The sequence below is a fragment of the Schistocerca nitens genome, chromosome 1 (assembly GCF_023898315.1).
Source record: "Schistocerca nitens isolate TAMUIC-IGC-003100 chromosome 1, iqSchNite1.1, whole genome shotgun sequence".
In the NCBI taxonomy this organism is placed as follows: Eukaryota; Metazoa; Arthropoda; class Insecta; order Orthoptera; family Acrididae; genus Schistocerca; species Schistocerca nitens.
Genome location: NC_064614.1, coordinates 514,176,237 through 514,197,619, shown reverse-complemented (window position 1 = coordinate 514,197,619; position 21,383 = coordinate 514,176,237). Strand labels below are relative to the sequence as shown.

General features: G+C 42.2%; 1 protein-coding gene across 1 annotated transcript in view; it reads right to left on the bottom strand.

Moving 5' to 3' along the window:
• The window catches only part of LOC126253228 (probable 3',5'-cyclic phosphodiesterase pde-5), an 824,318-nt gene that overhangs the window by 121,285 nt on the left and 681,650 nt on the right, over positions 1–21,383 (bottom strand). The window contains exons 8-9 of the mRNA XM_049954419.1: positions 19,295–19,528; positions 13,299–13,512 (exon numbers count right to left, since the gene is read on the bottom strand). Of these exons, the coding sequence (XP_049810376.1) occupies positions 13,299–13,512; positions 19,295–19,528 (448 nt within the window). The remainder of the gene's footprint in view (positions 1–13,298; positions 13,513–19,294; positions 19,529–21,383) is intronic.

The window sequence follows — 21,383 nt, the reverse complement described above, 5'->3', positions numbered from 1 at the left end:
CATATTCTAAGTCTTCTTCTGATAATAACGATATATTTAGATTCCACTGGCTTCTTACTCTTCGGGTAGGTTGTGGTGTTAAATTTACGCCGGCCGCGGTGGTCTCGCGGTTCTAGGCGATCAGTCCGGAATCGCGCGACTGCTACGGTTGCAGGTTCGAATCCTGCCTCGGGAATGGATGTGTGTGATGTCCTTCGGTTAGTTAGGTTTAAGTAGTTCTAAGTTCTAGGGGACTAATGAGCACAGCTGTTAAGTCCCATAGTGCTCAGAGCCATTTGAACCATTTTTTTGTTAAATTTACGCAGGTCAACAACGCACTGTGATCGGAAAAACTAACGGGAACAGTTTTTGTTTTCAGTACTTTATCTGCTAAATTTTCCGATACGTAAATTCTGTCAATTCCACTACAGGAATTCGCAACAATATGAGTGAAGTTCACCATTGTTGGGTATTTTATTTCCCACGCATCTTTTAATGTTAAATCAACAACAAGACGTCTCAAGTCAGTTGAGTAATTGAAGTTGGGGATTTGATCCTTTCGACTCAATACACAATTAAAATCTCCCCCTATTAAAAGTGGGAGGGGGTTTTTCCTCAGTAAATAAATTACGCTTTCATTAAAGAATGTGGCTCTTGCAGCTCTATTACTGCTGCCAGAAGGAGCATATAAATTGACTATAGTAACTCCTGCTACATTTATTCCAATACCTCGCCCCGATTCTCATTTATCAACGTCATGTACGGGAATGCCTTCTCTAACTAAAATGGCCGTGCCAACATTCGTTTCAGTGGAAATATTGTAAAAATCAACGTAATTGAAAAAATTTAATTGTGGGAATACCACTTCCTGTAGGAGAGCAATATCCGTCGCTGACTCATACAGAAACTGTTTCAGAGCAGCTATTTTAACATCTGACTGTATCCTATTAATGTTTAACGTGGTAATCGTATATGACTGTAACATAGGGGATTGACCTTTTTCCCGCTAGTCTATCATTTCATGCCACTCCATGCCGGATACTTCCTGAGAATCTGACTGGAGACTACCGTCCCGGTTTGCATATGAACCTTTCTTCTTACTTTTCTTTCGGTTTGCATTGACACTGGCCTTCACCAAATGTCTGCTCCGCCCACACCCTGAATAGTTTTGCAGCGAGGGCGGTGTCGGTCAATCTGAGGGGCAGTCGTGTGCCACCATCTCGTCTGCCAAAGGCGGCGCAGAAGCAGTTCGCAAACATTCTTCCAACGCCCCATCACTTCTATGATCACTTTCGTTTACTGTTTGTGTGTTATTGCTGTAAAACTCCGCTTCTTCGTCTTGGGATTTGGGCTGTGACGTCGCCTGTTGTTGACAATCACTCGCTACCTCGTCATGTTTGCTTTCAGTTGCATCCGCGAGTGAATCTGTCTGCATTGATTGACGTACGGGTACTGCAGCGCGGGGTTGTGGCGTCACCAAGAGCAGCGCATTGCCATCTACTGGCGCGTCCAGCGCTACAGAATGGGACTGTGATGTCAATTCGACCTGTTCGGGTGATGGTGGCGTATTCGATTTGTCTACTGATGTACTTAGAGTTCGAATCTATGCTGACAATATTGTCTGAAACAGTTTCCAGTACTGTTTTCTGAATGTCACCTACAGCTTTCAGCGACAGGTTGATATCTTCTTCATCTGTGCTACTGCCGTCACAAGTTCGACGTCTCTTGTTAGTGGCTATACTACTTTTCCCAGCCGGATTGTCTACAGTGTCCTTCCTGAGTAAAGGTGGAAATGCTTCAAGAGTATTTTGTGGCCTGTCGTCTACATTCCCCGTAATGCTGTAAACTTCACCACCCGTCATCTGATTTTCAGTCACAAGATCAGCCAATGTTAACCTTTTACGCTGTTGTAAATTATTCTGCAATATAAACACCTTTTTTGGACAGTTTTGCCGGAGATGCCCACTTTCATTACATATATGACAAGTAAATGTCTGTCCATTGTATATAACGTGCGCTTTGTAGCCACAAACCAAAATATGAGATGGAATATTTTGTTTGACATGCATATCGACAGAACGAACACCACTAAAGCATTGCAATCTATGCTGGCTTGACCATCGTTCATTACGAATTTGCCTGATGTCACCGTATTTAGATAATGCGTCTTTTAAGTAGCAGTTTTCTACCTCAGGAGGCAAATTAAATACTCTGACTTGTTTGTAAACAACATCAGCATTTGAAATGGTAACTGTACTCACCGAATGATCGCGATGGCGGAATTCAGCTTTTCCTTCAAATTTCTGCAAAATCCGTTCCAGCACCAACGGGGAAAGCAGCTTCACAAAAAAGCAGTATTGCTCAAAGTCATAATAAGCAGTGTGCGTCTGATCCGAAGTAATGCCAATAACGTCAACGATCCAGTCATGAATTTCTAGTGAACTTGGCTGAATATTACGGGTTGCTTTATCAAATCCAAATTTTAGGGTAAGCTTTCTGGGAAACATGGTTGCCATGTCAGCAGTTAACAGCTCGCGAAAACAAGGAAACTAAAATGCTGCATCACCACAATCACAATTTTACACAACACTGTTACGCATAGTCATAAAATCCAAACAGAAGCGCCACAGCGCGTCCGCTCAGGACGGCTGCAAAAGCCGATATTCTGGTCCCAGATAAACGAAACTTTTGTGTAATGGCTTGCCAAAAGGCTATGAACGATAATGGACACCGCTCAAAGTATAACTGTCTGTAATACAACTATATTTTTAAATTATTTCACAATGCGAACCAAACTGTGATCTCTGTTTACGTTGCTAAGCACCACTCAGCTACCGGGGGCGGACGGTGAAGGAGGTAATTAGTTGGGAGTGAAAAGCAAGACGAGCTCTACAAGATGAAGTTATAGGCGACCGTAGCATCCAGGAGATGTTAGCAAACAAATCGACTCTGGAAAAAAAGGTCGTGTGCTATTCCAGGAGGACATACGTAAATGGCATAAATAAAATGTATTCGCAGCTGCGAATATGGACAACGATCAGCTGATTAATGGAATATCGACAATGAAAATTCGTGACGGACCGGGACTCAAACCTGGATTTCCCTCTGATCGCAAGCAGTCCCATACCATTTGGCTATCCGTGCACGTCTTACGGCCAGACCCAATCTTCCATACGTCAACCATGTGTCTATAACCTGTACTCGTACATCCATTATGTATATTCCTGCACGGGGGAGACATTTTATTTGAAAGATGCTGGTCCGGTGTCGGCGGATGAATACGATATTGCAGTGCCTGTGTTATTCCTATTTACAATGCAAAATTTCTTCGGAAATGCTCGCATTTCCGAAGGAACCTTGCATCGTAAATTAGAATAACACGAGCACTGCACTATCGTGTATGTAACTGGTAGGTTTGACGTCTCCCTGCGAGCACTGGGCACACGACAATCCTCCATGGTAACAGTGTCCACGGCTGTTGTAAGGTAACAAATCTACGTATCATATTACTCATGTCACTGATAACAGCCATTAACTCTGTTAGCATCAAGGGTTACATAACCATAAAATGACACCTTACTTTCTCAACTTATTCAAAAAATGGTTCAAATGGCTCTGAGCACTATGGGACTTAACTACTGAGGTCATCAGTCCCCTAGAACTTAGAACTACTTAAACCTAACTAACCTAAGGACATCACACACATCCATGCCCGCGGCAGGATTCGAACCTGCGACCGTAGCAGTCACGCGGTTCCGGACTGAGCGCCTAGAACCGCTAGACCACCGCAGCCGGCTCTCAACTTATTTCTAAGACGTAATATGACACCGAATTCTATCCCTTACGATGGCACATTAGCCGAAACTGAAATAACACGATAGAAACAGGTAAAGTCAAAAGCTTCACCTTACGTAATTTAAATGAAATTTCTTTCACAGCCATCATACGAACCGGCAACTTGTGGGTGACTTGCTATTAATGTTATCTAAGGAGGAGGATTGAAAGGTAGCTTCCTAGTTACTACGTACGCATTAGTTGTTTTAAACGGCTCTTTGCCGCGGTATGTGGCCGCGCTTTTAGAGGCGCCATGTCACGAATCGGGTGGCCACTCCCGCCGGAGGTTCGAGTCCTCCCTCGGGCATGGATGTGTGCCTTGTCCTCAGCGTAAGTTAGTTTAAGTAGCATGTAAGTGTAGGGACCGATTACCTCAGCAGTTTGGCCCCTTAGGAATTCACACACATGTGAACAAACGGCTCTTTCAGTTGGATACCGATGTAAATAGCGTGTTGTTCAAGGCATCGAATTAGAACTAGACACAGGTGGGATTCATATTGCGAATGACTGATCTTAGGTCTTTCTTTAAATCCAACGCTAGCAATGGATTAGATCTTTCACAAGGCCTCGAGTAATTTCCTCCAGCTTCCTTGTTCAAGTAAACCAGGATTTGATCTGTACCGAACATGCACCTGGTTGGACGAAAAACTCTAACTATCCCCACATGGGTTACAATATTGTCAGCAGTAGCCAGGCGATAACAATTTGCAATAGCCAGAATGTCTTAATATTCTCGTCGAAACATCCAAGTAAGCAATAGGGCATCTTTTAGATGTCTAATATTACCTTGTTTAACATTTGTTATATAGTGGTAAGGCAGAGATTTAGGAACCAGGTTTTAAATTGTAAGACATTTCCAGGGGCAGATGTGGACTCTGACCACAATCTATTGGTTATGAACTGTAGATTTAAACTGAAGAAACTGAAAAAAGATGGGAATTTAAGGAGATGGGATGTGGAGAAGCTAACTAAACCAGAAAGTGTACAGAGTTTCAGGGAGAGCATGAGGGAACAACTGAAAATTACCGAACTATCAGTTTAATAAGTCACGGCTGCAAAATACTAACGCGAATTCTTTACAGACGAATGGAAAAACTAGTAGAAGCCGACCTCGGGGAAGACCAGTTTGGATTTCGTAGAAATATTGGAACACGTGAGGCAATACTGACCCTACAACTCATCTTAGAAGAGAGATTAAAGAAAGGCAAACCTACGTTTCTAGCATTCGTAGACTTACAGAAAGCTTTTGACAACGTTAACTGGAATACTCTCTTTCAAATTCTGAAGGTGGCAGGGGCAAAATACAGGGAGCGAAAGGCTATTTACAATTTGTACAGAAAGCAGATGTCAGTTATAAGAGTCGAGGGGCATGAAAGGGAAGCAGTGGTTGGGAAGGGAGTGAGACAGGGTTGTAGCCTCTCGCCGATGTTATTCAATCTGTATATTGAGCAAGCAGTGAAGGAAACAAAAGAAAAATTCGGAGTAGGTATTAAAATCCATGGAGAAGAAATAAAAACTTTGAGGTTCGCCGATGACATAGTAATTCTGTCAGAGACAGCAAAGGACTTGAAGAGCTTTTGAACGGAATGGAGAGTGTCTTGAAAGGAGGATATAAGATGAACATCAACAAAAGCAAAACGAGGATAATGGAATGTAGTCGAATTAAGTCGGCTGATGCTGAGGGAATTAGATTAGGAAACGAGACACTTAAAGTAGTAAAGGAGTTTTGCTATTTGGGGAGCAAAATAACTGATGATGGTCGAATTAGAGAGGATATAAAATGTATATTGGCAATAGCAAGGAACGCGTTTCTGAAGAAGAGAAATTTGTTAACATCGAGTATAGATTTAAATGTCAGGAAGTCGTTTCTGAAAGTATTTGTATGGAGTGTACCCATGTATGGAAGTGAAACATGGACGATAAATAGTTTGGACAAGAAAAGAATAGAAGCTTTCGAAATGTGGTGCTACAGAAGAATGCTGAAGATTAGATGGGTAGATCACATAACTAATGAGGAGGTATTGAATAGAATTGGGTAGAAGAGGAGTTTGTGGCACAACATGACTAGAAGAAGGGATCGGTTGGTAGGACATGTTCTGAGGCATCAAGGGATCACCAGTTTAGTATTGGAGCGGAGCGTGGAGGGTAAAAATCGTAGAGGGAGTCCAAGAGATGAATACACTAAGCAGATTCAGTAAGATGTAGGTTGCAGTAGTTACTGGGAGATGAAGAAGCTTGCACAGGATAGAGTAGCATGGAGAGCTGAATCAAACCAGTCTCAGGACTGAAGACCACAACAACAACAACATTTTCACCGCTACTTTAATTTTTACTTAAATACAAGAGAAAAACGTGTTCATGACAAATAAATTTAATATTTTTTTGTGAATTTCAGGTGTAATACATTGCCATGGAAAAACAATAGGTTCGCATTGTTAGATATTACGTATACCCCTTCACATGCATTAGGAATTGCAGAATACAGCACACTGGCGAAAGTTATTACTTTGGAATGACGGGGGCCTTTGATCCAAAGTTGAATCCCAGTAGCTCATCCGCAGCATTGACCAAAGTTTTTGTCCGCACGCAAGGAATGTGAAATTCGCCGCCAAGAACGCGACTCAATCTGGATAACAAAGTGTTTTTTTTTTTTTTTTTACGAACTGATTTAAAACTTGACGTCTTTTATGAATAATTGGAAGCTGTGGTGAACGATACGTCGTCTACAGGAGGGAATGGAATCATCAAACGAATGTAGAGGATGCCTATAGGTGTTACTGCCCCACTTTAATTATAGAAAGTTAAATTATCTGAAGGTGAGGTTTTGTACTTAGAGGGAGACAGGAATCTGGAAAGCTAGTAGGTCGCCGAGGCACAGTAATGGTCGGTCCTGAGAAGCAATACAGTTTACTGAGGCACCAGCGGAGTGAATTACGAGCGAGGGCGCTCCCGAGGAATGTGGCATTCAACTTTTTTTTATTCGCCTCGGACCGTGCCCATTCAGCCATCTCAGCAGTGGAATGTCATATAGATGTACTCGTAAAAGCAAACTGACAATTTAGTTTTAGTTTCTGTTTTTACTCTCTTGTGCAATATACAACACTACGTCCCTACAGGCCATTCTTCAAGCAGAATAATAATTATCGAGTCAGAATTCTTTCTTAATGAAAACTGATTAAATTATGTTATCACTCTACTTGATGTACGCATGGCCGCTTCATAAAAGTGAACACAGCTGAACGGAACAGCCAATTTTAATCTGAAATTAATTAAAAATCCAGTACACTGAAGAGATTTTATAGACATATACTAAGCTTAAGCTTTGAGATTCTAAACCAATAGCAGATCTGTTTGTCTAAAATGACTGAACTAGTAGTGACATTGTGTGGGTGTAGGCGGCCTGTGGTTGGAGTGTTTCCACAGAATGTTCTTCGTTATCGACCGCATCACGTTACAAAACGAACCAATGTTACGGGTATTATTGTACGTGGCCTTCGTTAGACTATATCATAAGCTTGGTTCTACGTAGACAACAAACCGAAAGAATTTTGTATTAATTGTGATGAATTTTTATTACGTTCCTTTTAGTCAAGAAGAATACACAGGGTATCCTATTTTGTCCTGTTTACCTTTACCACTTGAAATAACGTTTTGTCCAAATGCAAGATAAAAAATATATCATGGAAATGTCGTTTAGCTTCCAGTAAGACATGACTGCTATTCTTGTAATTTTGACCGTTACGACGATATGAATAGCAAGAAGTGTTTTTCAAAATAGCAACCTACAGATTTTATTCGTCAGTCCTCTCACTTTACTTCGGATATTTTCAAAACGTATCAAAAGTACTGTTCACGTAAACATGACGTTATTAAAAACGTAATTAAAACTGACATTGATTCTCCTTTACTAACACACAGTATATGTGCCCGTGTAACGTAACTTGTCCACTTGCTGGAGCCGATAATAAACAAATGGAAATACAAGGAAAATACACGCCAGTCATTCAGTCAACCGTCTTCAACTGAAGGTCTGTTTGAGTAAGCGACATCCCTTTGACGAATGTCACACGGCACCAGTCATTTTTTTAATATCCTCCAGTAAAATCTAACTGAAATTGAAAAAAAGATAAAAAGTATCAAAATGTAAATTTGGCAGTCTGACCATTTTTTACGTTCCATAAGAACTCCATATCTCCGCTTCTCATATTACACATAACCATCTGTAATTATGAGCGTATTGAGTTTTGGTTTTGGATAATCGAATATGTTTCTGAATAGTTGAAATATCTCAAGGCAGTGGAGCCTTGTTGGGAATTACGCAATTTCATTAACTGTTAAATCGTTAAACCCAATGAGTCAAGTTGGTTAGGATTCTTCATTCCTCTATCTTTCCTGTGATGATTCATCACTTACCAATAAGTTTCATTTCTTTCTTTCGTATTCTTAATGAAGCCACTAGGGATAATTGTCTGAAATTCAGTTAAAGTAATTTTTTATCTTCATTTATAATTTTCAGTTATACTACTTAGTAATGTAATAAACGGACTCTAAAGATATTTTTTTCTAATAAATTCACAAATTTTGAACTTTTTTATACGTTTCGAGTCTTTTGTAGTTAGTGACTCAGTTACCATATTATCATGTTCATTATTTGTGGGAAAGTAAAATGAGAATTTAAAGAGAGAAACGATAACCATTCCGTCATTATATCTGTGATAAAATCTCCTGGTCATATCACGGCAGCATTACCTATCAATATCATCTTCTGGGTTCTTTTACTGTAACAGAAGTCCTTGACTGTCAGCTATAAAATTGACATGATCAATGATTAACAATCCACTTGCCAGCCAAACTGAGGCAACGATAATTTAACATTTGCTAATTAGGTCGATCGTAATATTTAACAATTACTGTTAGTTACGTTGGTTTTGACTCCTTCTACTACCGCGATTACATCTACTGCAAAATCCTTCCATCCTTTTCTTCCGGTAGTGTCAAGAACAGTTTACAGCAATGAAAAGAAGGTAGAAATGCTATACATCTGTGTAGAATGTAACGTAGCAGAAGAGTAATTGCAAAATTGTTTTCTTATCGAGAATACGGATATACGTAGTACAGAACTATTCAACAATATATTATATACAAGGTGATCAGAAACAGTCAGAAAAGGTTGAAGGGTGTTGCGGGTGAGTTTTGCAGAGGAATAATCATTAAGAAAAACCGAAATGTGTGAAACCTTATGGGACTTACCTGCTAACGTCATCAGTCCCTAAGCTTACACACTACTTAAACTAAATTATCCTAAGGACGAACACACACACCCATGCCCGAGGGAGGACTCGAACCTCTTCCGGGACCAGCCGCACAGTTCATGACTGCAGCGCGTCAGACCGCTCGGCTAATCCCGCTGCGGCAATCATAGAAAAAAGATTCCCTATGTTGCGCCTTTTCGGAGTTAATTAGCACTGAAGTTCGTCAGTTAGTCTGTTGAACACGCCATTTCAAGCAGTGGTGTCGCCAAATCGTTTGGTTTCCTAAAGCCGAACAAGAAAATTATTCAAAAATTGGACATGGAACGATAGTAAAGATAAACCCCGAGCCAAAGGCTGAGCGGTCTCGCGCATTATCATCCACGCTATGAGAACAAGTGATATTAATTGTATTCGGGGGAGGGGGGGGGGCGGTTGAATTGGATCGTGAAACGGCCCGATTGGATAACTCAAATGCTAACTAACTCGTAAGCGGCGCAAAGCATAGACTTTTTTCTTAAAAGTTATGTATCATCGCAACCTACCCTGAAACACTCCTGCAAACTTTTCAGACTGTTTCTGAACAGCATTTATAGCGAAAATAGTTCTTGACTGATCTCACAAAAACCTGTTGTGTTCCCATTTGTCTACTGTCAACTCCAGAAAGGGGACGGCTTAGGTATCCGGGGTACTTGTACTGTGTGCTAGTAAAGCAGAGTCAAAGACAGTTTTGTGTTACGTTTTTAATAACGTGAATAATAAAGACTTATTGCTGTTCATATCTTCGTAACGAACAGAGATGAAGGACAAGCAACCATGCTGGTTAATGTCCCCCTGGTAGATAAACAACAACTGCTTGGTGTATGTATTTTGCTTTTGAACAAAATATTGCTTGAGATGGTCAAGATAAATGGGGAAATTTGTATACAGGATGTAACAAAAATGTGCGGCACAAATTGCAGGACACATTCGTCACATGTAGTCGAGGAAATTATGCTGTATGAACATGGATCTGGAAACAGTTTGCTTCCATGCTACAGCTCATTTTATCCAACTCATTAATCATGGGAAACACAGAAGAACAGAACGTGCACTGTTGGTGACGTCTATCGACGCAGTGCAAGGCCATGTTTTGTTTTACATGTTCAAATGGCTCTGAGCACAATGGGAATTAACATCTGACGTCATTAGTCCCCTAGACTTAGAACTACTTAAGGGGCTCCGGAAAGGCTCAAAATCATGAAAAGTTCAATTTTTACTTTTTTGCGTTTTCTGAATCTGCAGACTATTACCTTTTAATAGATATATAATTTATTCAATTCCGAAGACTACAACTATTTTTAAATTTTTTTTGAAATGTGTTCTACATGGGCGTGACCCACTGTGGTGCTGTTAAACTGCTGTCAAATGGTGTTATTATTAACGTCCGTGTTCATCAGGTACATTTTACTGATGTGAGATAAAGTATGTGTTGTGGCTAACCTGTGATGGTTCAATATATATCGCTGGTGTGATTGTCGATTGTTTCATGTTTATTTACTCTGTCGTTATCTCGAAAATATTCGTAATTAATTCTGTTTCTTGAGTCTCTGTTTTGTTGAAGTATAATAATGAGTAAAAGTAAAGTTATTAGAAATCCTCTGAAGGCTTTTAAGAAAAGGAGAAATGTTGGAAAGCCAAAGGTATGTGTTATTACTGTAAACAATAAAGACGATGAAAATCCCCAACATAGCTTGTGTCCCAAAGAAGAAGACAGTTGGTGTAAATATAACAAAGGATTGCTAACTGGTGAAGTGTACACTCATAAGCATAGTCTGCCTCATGCAATAATGGAGGTGATAAAACCTATTTTCAGAGACTTAGCAGCACCTGAACTGTTGAAAAAGTGTATTCACGGAAAAACTCAAAACCCCAATGAAAGTGTAAATAGTGTTATATGGTCGAGAATCCCCAAGACTGTATTTGTTGGAATAGAAACACTTCACTTTGGTGTGTATGATGCTGTTGCGACTTTCAATGATGGCAACATTGTAAGGTGCAAGGTATTTAGAAATATGGGAATGAAGATAGGTTCTAACATGGTACGAGCGATGCTTGCTTTAGACAAGGAACGCCTTCGGGCTGCAGACAGGGCTGTAAAGAGTCTAGAAATACAAGCAAGAGTAAACAGGAGGAGGAACAAGAGGAAGCTGGAGGAGGAGTTTGCAGAGGATGAAGATAATCCATCCCATGGACCTGGAATGCACTAAAAAGTTAATCCAATCTTTGTCGCTCGATTCCCAAAACTTTTATTTTCTCATACTAATTACATGTTTTCTAAGGATCCTCCAAACATATTTGTTTCAAACTTTCAGTAAATGTTACACAGTACCTTCTGCATAATTTAACACAGCCTTTTTCCAAAAAACTGTATATTTTTGAATATATAAATAAAAAATTGCAAAAAAATGTTGTGAATTTTCATTACAATTGAAAAAAAATCATCTTTAATAACTGAACTAAAATTTTGTAAAATCCCTGTGTTAAGTTGTAGCCCATATTCCAATAAATAATCTGTAAAAAGTTCAACTTCCTACCTCAAATACTTTGTGAGGAAAGATGTAATTTATAAGCGTTATTTTAACATTGCAAGTATAGGGCGTTCCGGAGCCCCTTAAACCTAACTAACCTAAGGACATAACACACATCCACGCTCGAGTCAGGATTCGAACCTGCGACCGTAGCAGCAGCGCTGTTCCGGACTGAAGCGTCTAGAACCCCTCGTCCACAACGGCCGGCTTGCTTTACATGTCTCTGTTGCCATGCGACATTTATTATTGAAACTTCCTGGCTAACTAAAACTGTGTGCCGGACCGAGACTCGAACTCGGGACCTTTGCCTTTCGCGGGCAAGCGCTCTACCAACTGAGCTACCCAAGCACGACTCACGCCCCGTCCTCACAGCTTTACTTCTGACAGTACCTCGTCTCCTACCTTCCAAACTTTACAGAAGCTCTCCTGCGAACCTTGCAGAACTGGTAGAGCGCTTGCCCGCGAAAGGCAAAGGTCCCGAGTTCGAGTCTCGGTCCGGCACACAGTTTTAATTTGCCAGGAAGTTTCATATCAGCGCACACTCCGCTGCAGAGTGAAAATCTCATTCCGGACGTTTATTATTGTTTGCTTACTGATAGCATCATCTGTTACAGTGATCAGTGCGACCGTTGCAAGCACACGGGTTACTACGTAGAGATAATCACAGATTTGTCTCGTAAAACGGCAATGTACACAAATGCAGAGATGGCAGATTCCCATTTGATGTTTGATTTAGCTGACGGCAATGCCATTCGCGCTCACGTCGACTTATGGAACATGAGGCATTTAAGCCTGATACTCGCGGGCGGGGGAGGCCTAGAGAGACGAGGACATCGCAACGGGAGCCGGCAATTCTGCATACACTTGACGACGACCCTAGTGTCAGTAAATGACGTGTAAGTGCAACACACGTGAGTGTTCGGCAAATTTTACACGAGGACCAGGTGTATCCATACCATTTATAGTGCATGCAGGCACGATTAGCAGCTGGTTTTCCAGGACGGATACACTTCTGCGAATGGTTTATTCAACAAAGTGTCAATCCTGTTTTTAGTGCAACGGTGCTGTTTACGGACGAGGCGTCGTTTCAACGGGACGAGATTGTAAATTTTCACAATCGGGATGTACGGGCAGACGTCAATCCTCACACAGCTGATTAAGCAACTCATCAACAAAGATTTTTTGTCACTGTTTGGTAGGGCCTCCCTTTTTTCCACCCAGGCTCGACGGACAAAGTTATCATAATTTCGTAAAGAGCGTCTACCTGTTCTGATAGCAGATGTGCCTTTAACTCTGCGATATAATATGTACTTCATACACGATGGAACACCTTTTCATTTTAGTGTTAATGTCCGTCGGTTTCTGAATAACAGATTCGGTGACAGAATGGTAGGTAGAGTTGGAATAATTGCGTGGCCTCCTCGCTCTCCGAAACTAAGCCCAGTGTACTTTTATTTGTGAGGGCACTTGAAAGCTCTATGCAATTAGTGAAACAACTAAAAGTGACGTAAGATAATAATAATATGGAGAGAAACATGCTCCCTATTGATTGTTCCTAAGTTGGCTAGGTTATGTAGCTGTATACGTATTTAGTGGCATATTTCTACACTGCAAGAGATACATTCTACACGGTGTAAATGAAGTTGGCGCTGATGCGGACACTGACCTTGGTGAAGGTTCCCGTGTGCTTGTTGACCATCTGGACGACGCCGATGATGTTGCCGCGGATGAAGATGGGCATGCAGAGGATGGAGCGCGTGTGGTAGCCGGTGATCTGGTCGACGGTGCGGTTGAAGCGCGGGTCGGAGTAGGCGTCGGCGATGTTCAGCACCTCCCCCGTGAGCGCCACCTGGCCGGCGATGCCCGTGCCCACGGGGAACCTGCCGCGGGAACACACACCACACCTCACAGCTCCCAGTCTCGTCGCTTCTCTACTGCAGCGTGCAGGACTTGGTGGTGCTCGTACAGAGAGTATCATCGTCACCAAAAGTTTTCAGTTTGTCGGTCTCAAGGATAGTACAAAAATTTCTCCTCTCACAGATGTCTAATGTCTCTTCATTAACGTCTCCTTATAAGCTAAATTTGAAGGATGCTGAGTCTGCTACATACGTATTCTTCGGTTAGCAGTTGCTAGCCGGCGAATCTGTCATTCTGTAACATCACGTAAGCTACTCGACTATTTTCGGCGGTGCGAGCATTGTCGGAGGGCACCGGCATTGGTTTCGGTAAGTAACGAGCGGTATTGCGTAAAGGAGGATATCGCTGACAGTAAAAGCAAAAGACAGTGTTTAAAGGAAGAATTCTGTTAAGAAGTAGAGCGATTATTAATTAAATACGCTGTCCAGTACCATTGATGTGAATAATCACCTTTTGGAGTGCAGACAGCTGCGAGACGTGCAGGAAGAGGATAGTACAGATATACAGATATAGTAGCAACAGCAATTGAGAGATTCATATCTCATAAATTGGTAAGAGATGGAACTGATCCCCCATGGTTCACAAAACAGGTCCGAACGCTGTTGCAGAGGCAACGGAAAAAGCAGGCGAAATTCAGAAGAACGCGAAATCCCGAAGATTGGCTAAAATTTACAGACGCGCGAAATTTGGCACGGACTTCAATGCGAGATGCCTGTAATAGGTTCCACAACGAAGCATTGTCTCGAAATTTGGTAGAAAATCCGAAGAAATTCTGGTCGTATGTAAAGTACACAAGCGGCAAGACGCAGTCAATACCTTCGCTGTGCAGTGCCGATGGTACTGTTACCGACGACTGTGCCGCTAAAGCGGAGTTATTGAATGCAGTTTTCCGAAATTCCTTCATCAGGGAAGATGAATGGAATATTCCAGAATTTGAAAAACGAACAGCTGCTAGCATGAGTTTCTTAGAAGTAGATACCTTAGGGGTTGCGAAGCAACTCAAATCGCTTGATACGGGCAAGTCTTCAGGTCCAGATTGTATACCGATTAGGTTTCTTTCAGATTACGCTGATACAATAGCTCCCTACTTAGCACTCATATACAACCGCTCGCTCACCGATAGATCTGTACCTACAGACTGGAAAATTGCGCAGGTCGCATCAGTCTTTAAGAAGGGTAGTAGGAGTAATGCATCGAACTACAGACCTATATCATTGACGTCGGTTTGCAGTAGGGTTTTGAAGCATGTACTGTATTCAAACATTATGAATCACCTCGAAGGGAACGATCTATTGATACGCAATCAGCATGGTTTCAGAAAACATCGTTCTTGTGCAACGCAGCTAGCTCTTTATTCGCACGAAGTAATGGCCGCTATCGACAGGGGATCTCAAGTTGATTCCGTATTTCTAGATTTCCGGAAAGCTTTTGACACCGTTCCTCACAAGCGACTTCTAATCGAGATGTGGGCCTATAGGGTATCGTCTCAGTTGTGCGACTGGATTCGTGATTTCCTGTCAGGAAGGTCGCAGTTCGTAGTAATAGACGGCAAATCTTCGAGTAAAACTGAAGCGATATCAGGTGTTCCCCAGGGAAGCGTCCTGGGACCTCTGCTGTTCCTGATCTATATCAATGACCTGGGTGACAATCTGAGCAGTTCTCTTAGGTTGTTCGCAGATGATGCTATAATTTACCGTCTAGTAAGGTCATCCGAAGACCAGTATCAGTTGCAAAGCGATTTAGAAAAGATTGCTGTATGGTGTGGCAGGTGGTAGTTGACGCTAAATAACGAAACGTTTGAGGTGATCCACATGAGTTCCAAAAGAAATCCGTTGGAATTCGATTACTCGATAAATAGTACAATTCTCAAGGCTGTCAATTCAACCAAGTACCTGGGTGTTAAAATTACGAACAACTTCAGTTGGAAGGACCACATAGATAATATTGTGGGGAAGGCGAGCCAAAGGTTGCGTTTCATTTGCAGGACACTTAGAAGATGCAACAAGTCCACTAAAGAGACAGCTTACACTACACTCGTTCGTCCTCTGTTAGAATATTGCTGCGCGGTGTGGGATCCTTACCAGGTGGGATTGACGGAGGACTTCGAAAGGGTGCAAAAAAGGGCAGCTCGTTTTGTATTATCACGTAGTAGGGGAGAGAGTGTGGCAGATATGATACGCGAATTGGGATGGATGTCATTACAGCAAAGACTTTATCGTCGCGGCGAGATCTATTTACGAAATTTCAGTCACCAACTTTCTCTTCCGAATGCGAAAATATTTTGTTGAGCCCAACCTACATAGGTAGGAATGATCATCAAAATAAAATAAGAGAAATAAGAGCTCGAACAGAAAGGTTTAGGTGTTCGTTTTTCCCGCGCGCTGTTCGGGAGTGGAATGGTAGAGAGATAGTATGATTGTGGTTCGACGAACCCTCTGCCAAGCACTTAAATGTGAATTGCAGAGTAATCATGTAGATGTAGATGTAGAAGAGTGTGAATGAGGTTGTGGAAGATGGCGGCAGTTAAATGGAACCATTGCCACTTCAGTGCTGTGGTCACCTGCGCTAGGTTTTTCGGCCGGCGATCCATGGCGCGAGCAGACCGATCGAGGTGGCCCCACAGATTCTCGGTTGGGCGTACATCCGTCGACTTTGGTGGTCAGGGAGGCGCGGTAAACTCATTCTGGTGCTCTTCGAATATTGCAAGTACATTGCGAACTATGTGGCTTGTTTCATTGGTCTGCTGGTAGGTGCCTTCGTGCCGAGGGAAAAACAAACTGCATAGAGGGGTGGACATGGTTCCCTATGGTGGATGCATACTTGTGTTGATCCACTGTGCCTTTCAGAACGACGATATGAGCCAGGGAACGCCAGCAAACCATAACGGTCTCTCCTAAGGCCTGGACCCTTGCTTTCAGACGTTTCACATTGTACACACCTAATACCATCCGTCCGATGGAGTATAGAACGTTATTCATTTGAGAAGGCCAACTATCGCTAAGCAGTGGACGTCAAGGTACGGTACTGGCCTGCAAATTCCACCCTTCGTCGCCGAAGAACAGCAGTCAGCATGGGTGCATGAACCAGGCGCCTGCTAGGGACGTCCGTACGCAGCAATGTTCGCTTAACGCTCAGTGAGCAGATACAGTTGGTAATCCTTCGGTCCATCTGGGCGGTCAGTTGCTCAACAGCTGCGCGTCTATAGGCCTCTGCACGTCTATGCAGCCGTCGTTCTCCCGTCATCTATGGCCCGTGGTGCACTATAGTAACCTGGTGCTGGTTTCGGATAGCGCTAGTTTGCCGTGATCGGTATATTTTAACAGTTTACAAACGTTGCCGTTTCGGAAATCCTTCCACCCTTGCCCCGAAACTCAATGATCATATCCTTTTAGATGTCAGATAAGTGGCTCCGTTTCTGCATTACGACAACGACTGCACTGTTGTCCGCCTGCCCCCGACACACTTTATATAGCCTCCACTGCTAGTGCTGCCATCTGCCATCTATGAATGGCTTTTGCACGTTGAGCTCGAGAATAGACGGTGGTTATATTAACGTGACTGGATCGTGTACACATAAATTAAGCAGAAGGAGCGACTGTTGCTCTTTATAGCATGAGTAGAACTGAAGTTACTGTCACGATTTACGTGAATTAAAGAACTATAGTTAAAGTTGAAACAGGTATTGATGAAAGTATCACCATGAATTAAAGGGTAACTTGTGGGGAATGACGAATTTTTTATCAGTGTGGACTACGGAAGTGTTGGTGATGAGGACATGGAAACATTCATTGTTGTGAGCCAATAAACTGATGTTATACATACCTAGGGTTGTCACCTGTACCAGATCCTGATAATGTGTGATTGCCAAGTGCATGGCCATTAATTACAGAAACGTCACGAACAATAAGCTAATGGTTTATTTCTTTGGGGGACGTTCTTTTTTGTGAGTCGCCTCTTTTAACAGACCGACTGCCGAACATCTAAATAAACAGTAATATATCCAAAATTTCAAACGGGAGAAGTTACAAACTATCCATTGCAAAATATGAAAAGTTACTAGTGAAGTGGCGATATCGATATTTATACATCAAATCGGCTAGAGTAATAAAAAGAAAAACAGCTACAAACTTAAAGGTGTTCTAGGACGAAACTCTGTTTGGTTTCACGAAAAGGTGAAAACACGGAACAAAAAATTCTAATGTGTTTATAATCGATGAAATTTTGGCGTTTAATAGTATTTCAGGACTTTAAGAGACTATTCGATTATGTAATATGTATAATACGATGTTCAAGATTTGTAAGAAAACTGATAAAGGCACTAACTACTAAAATACGATACCCGCAAGATATCGGATATGGGTAACAGAAATGAACTGGCAACTTGAATCACCGAAAGAAGGAAGTAAGTACGCGATGCTAAATGGTCATTTTGAAGTAATCACTTTCTGGCGTTTCTGAACAATAAGTCGTGATGTTAAATTATCTTTATATACCAACCAGTTTCTGCGTATGAAGTAATAAAATACTAAACACCTTATTTAGGACGTGGAAGATACGCAAATACTGAGTGTACATCTAACGCAGTGTCAATTTGTGTAATATTCTTGTTGCACAAAGACTGCTTTGATGCAGCTCTCCACCCTAGTCTGTCCTGTGCATACTTCACCTCTGCATAACTATAGCAACCTATATCCACTTGAACCCAGTTGCCTTTGTCTCCATCTTCAGGTTTAACCCCCCGCACTTTCCTCCATGACGTAAATTCCTTTTCTCCTCAATTCGATTTAGTAATAAATCATTAGTTATCAGATCTACCCATCGAATGTTCGGAATTTTAAATTTCAAAACATCTGTCGTATTCTTCTCTGAACTGTTTATCGTCCATGTTTCATTTCCTTACAAGCATACAGTCCAGATAAATACCTTCAGGAAGACAAAACTCGAATCTGCATTCAGTTTAAGCACCTAAACGTAAATACCAGTCACTGATTAAGGGTTGGGCCCGTCCCGAGTGGCGTGCAACGCAGTACGAGGAGCGATCTATGATTACGGGAAATGTGATCAACATGTAGCCAATCGCTACAGGCATCGTTGCCAATGGGTGAATTCTGATGATGGCGCTGCTTCTTTATTCAAGCAGCTCCTCATGTGGCCCCATTAGTCTGAGTGGCTCCCATTTCAGACCTCCCTACATTAGAAAATTGGATTGGATTGGATTGTTTGGGGGTAGAGACCAAACAGCGAGGTCATCGGTCTCATCGGATTAGGGAAGGAAGTCGGACGTGCCCTTTCAAAGGAACCATCCCGGCATTTGCCTGGAGCGATTTAGGGAAATCACGGAAAACCTAAATCAGGATGGCCGGACGCGGGATTGAACCGTCGTCCTCCCGAACGCGAGTCCAGTGTGCTAACCACACATCAGAAAAATCTGAGGGCGTATCGAGAATCGAACCTCGGCCCGTCCGCACGGGGGGCAGCGACTCCAAGCCATTCGGCTGTGTCAATGTGCAGGCTGTCTCAATGTGAACGAATATTTTTCAGAATCGCCTCTTCTGATGTTGCCAGTTTCCACTTGATCCTTTCCACCAAGGCTATAGTCGCTTATTTGGCTACGCAGATAACAAAATGCGTGTGTTGTTTTCACTGTCCTATTTTCTAAACTAATTTCATGAGCAGCGGGTGGTTAATGCGACTAGATGCAATCTGAGGTAGTCTGATAAGAGAGACGGGAAGACTCGCACTCACCTGATCTCCTTGGACGCCGGCGGTTTGAGCACGGAGTCGCCCGAGTCGGAGAGGTTGCTGTCGCCGTCCTCGTCGCCGCTGGAGACGCCGACGTCGAAGATCCGCGCGTACAGCTCCTTGCTCTTGCTGTCCACCAGGAAGAGCGAGGCGCGGTCCGCGTCCACCAGGCGCTGCGCGAAGTTCATGATCTTCATCACCAGCGTGTCCATGCTCACCATGTCCTGGAAGATGGACCTGCACAACAGCGACACCAGTTAGTCTCAGTCACTGACCTCGAGCAAAACTTCCTTCAAATACGGACACTTTAGTTTCCTGAAGTAATTCTTTACTGACGCATGTGATTAACCAACCAAATGAAGTTCGCTAATTTTGATGTGCGTTCATAAGTTATCCCAGAGCTTTTTCTGTCTTTACCAAGTTCTTCAGTAGGTAAATGATGAGTTTTTCCTTCAAGTAGAGGGTACATTGTAAATGTTTTAAAAAAAAATTACCGCTACCAGTCACAAGCTTTTTAAACTACTGTATTATTTATTTAGCGACATGTTTCGAGGGTTAAACCTCATCTTCAGGCTAAATGGCATTACAAAAACAACTTTACAATAAGGTCATGCTGATACTACATAGTCTTTTCGTAAATGCTGTGGTCATCTTTGTTCTTCTGGCGTGGCAGTCTCGTTGTGATGTGTTGCGGTGTATCCATTTCCGTCGCTCTCTTGGTCACTATTCACCGATTGTCACTAGTATAACAGTAACTTGGAAACACGATCACACTAGAGAACTAGACTGCCACGCCAGAAGAACAAAGATGACCACAGCATTTATGACTATGTAATATCAGTATGACCTTATTGTAAAGTTGTTTTTGTAATGCCATTTAGATTGAAGATGAGGTTTAACCCTCGAAAAATGTCGCTAAATAAATAATACAGTAGTTAACAAAGTTTGGGACTGGTAGCGGTGATTTAAATAAACATTTACATATTTCTTGAGACAGTCACGGTCGAAAAGTAGTCAAAATGGCTTCAAATTCTTTTATACGGACAAGAGGGTACATTGTTTCGCTACTGCTGCGCCTCGCTAGTACTGGTGCTCTTCCACATTGCTCAATATTTTGAAGGGCAAGAGTTTGCCCCATTTTGTGGAAAACTACTCGTAATATAATTAGATCGTAGCTGTCTGAAATTACAGATAGATTCTTATTGACAATAAATACAGCAGCCACTGTAAATAGTTTTCTTCACTGAAAAATAGCGCACTTACCTATTGCGAAATGACAGATTCATCTTTAGATGCCTGTTGACATAAATTTTTGTCTAAACGAACCAGAGAAGACCTGTAATACGAGAACTTACGCGAGTGCGTGAATCACGTTGAGTAGTATCTCAAACTATTCCAACATATAAGATGGAAGAGGAATATTCAGTTTCAGTGGGAACATATGGCGTAATTTTGCGAATAATTCATGAATAATTATACTTCTTGTTTCAATATATTACCATATTACCTCTGCAAAAATTGTGAAATCGCAGCATCGTTGACAGAACCGACTGCGGACCTTTGGTGCAGAGGCGGGTGGAGGGTCTGAATCAGAAGCTCAGACGGTTTTGCGACCGTGTTGGCTGCAGATTACTTGACTTGCGCCATAGGGTGGTGGGGTTTCAGGTTCCGCTGAATAGGTCAGGAGTTCACTACACTCAGCTGGCGGCTACACGGGTAGCGGAGGCTGTGTGGCGTGGACTGGGCGGTTTTTTAGGTTAGAAGGCCTCGGGAAAGTATGGGGTGCGCTGCAATCTTAAAGGGTGCCTGGCAAATACAGGACGTGCTTGGATCAAGGAACAGTCGGAATTGTAGTTGTGCTGGGAAAGTCCCTGAGCTTCAAGCGCTAATAGAAAGCACAGAAGCTGAAATCGTTATAGGTACAGAAAGCTGGCTAAAGCCTGAAATAAGTTCTGCAGAAATTTTTACGAAGTCTCAGACGGTCTTTAGGAAATATAGATTAGGCAGAATTGGTGGTGGAGTGTTTGTGTCTGTCAGTAGTGGTTTATCTTGTAGTGAAGTAGAAGTAGATACTCCGTGCGAATTGGTATGG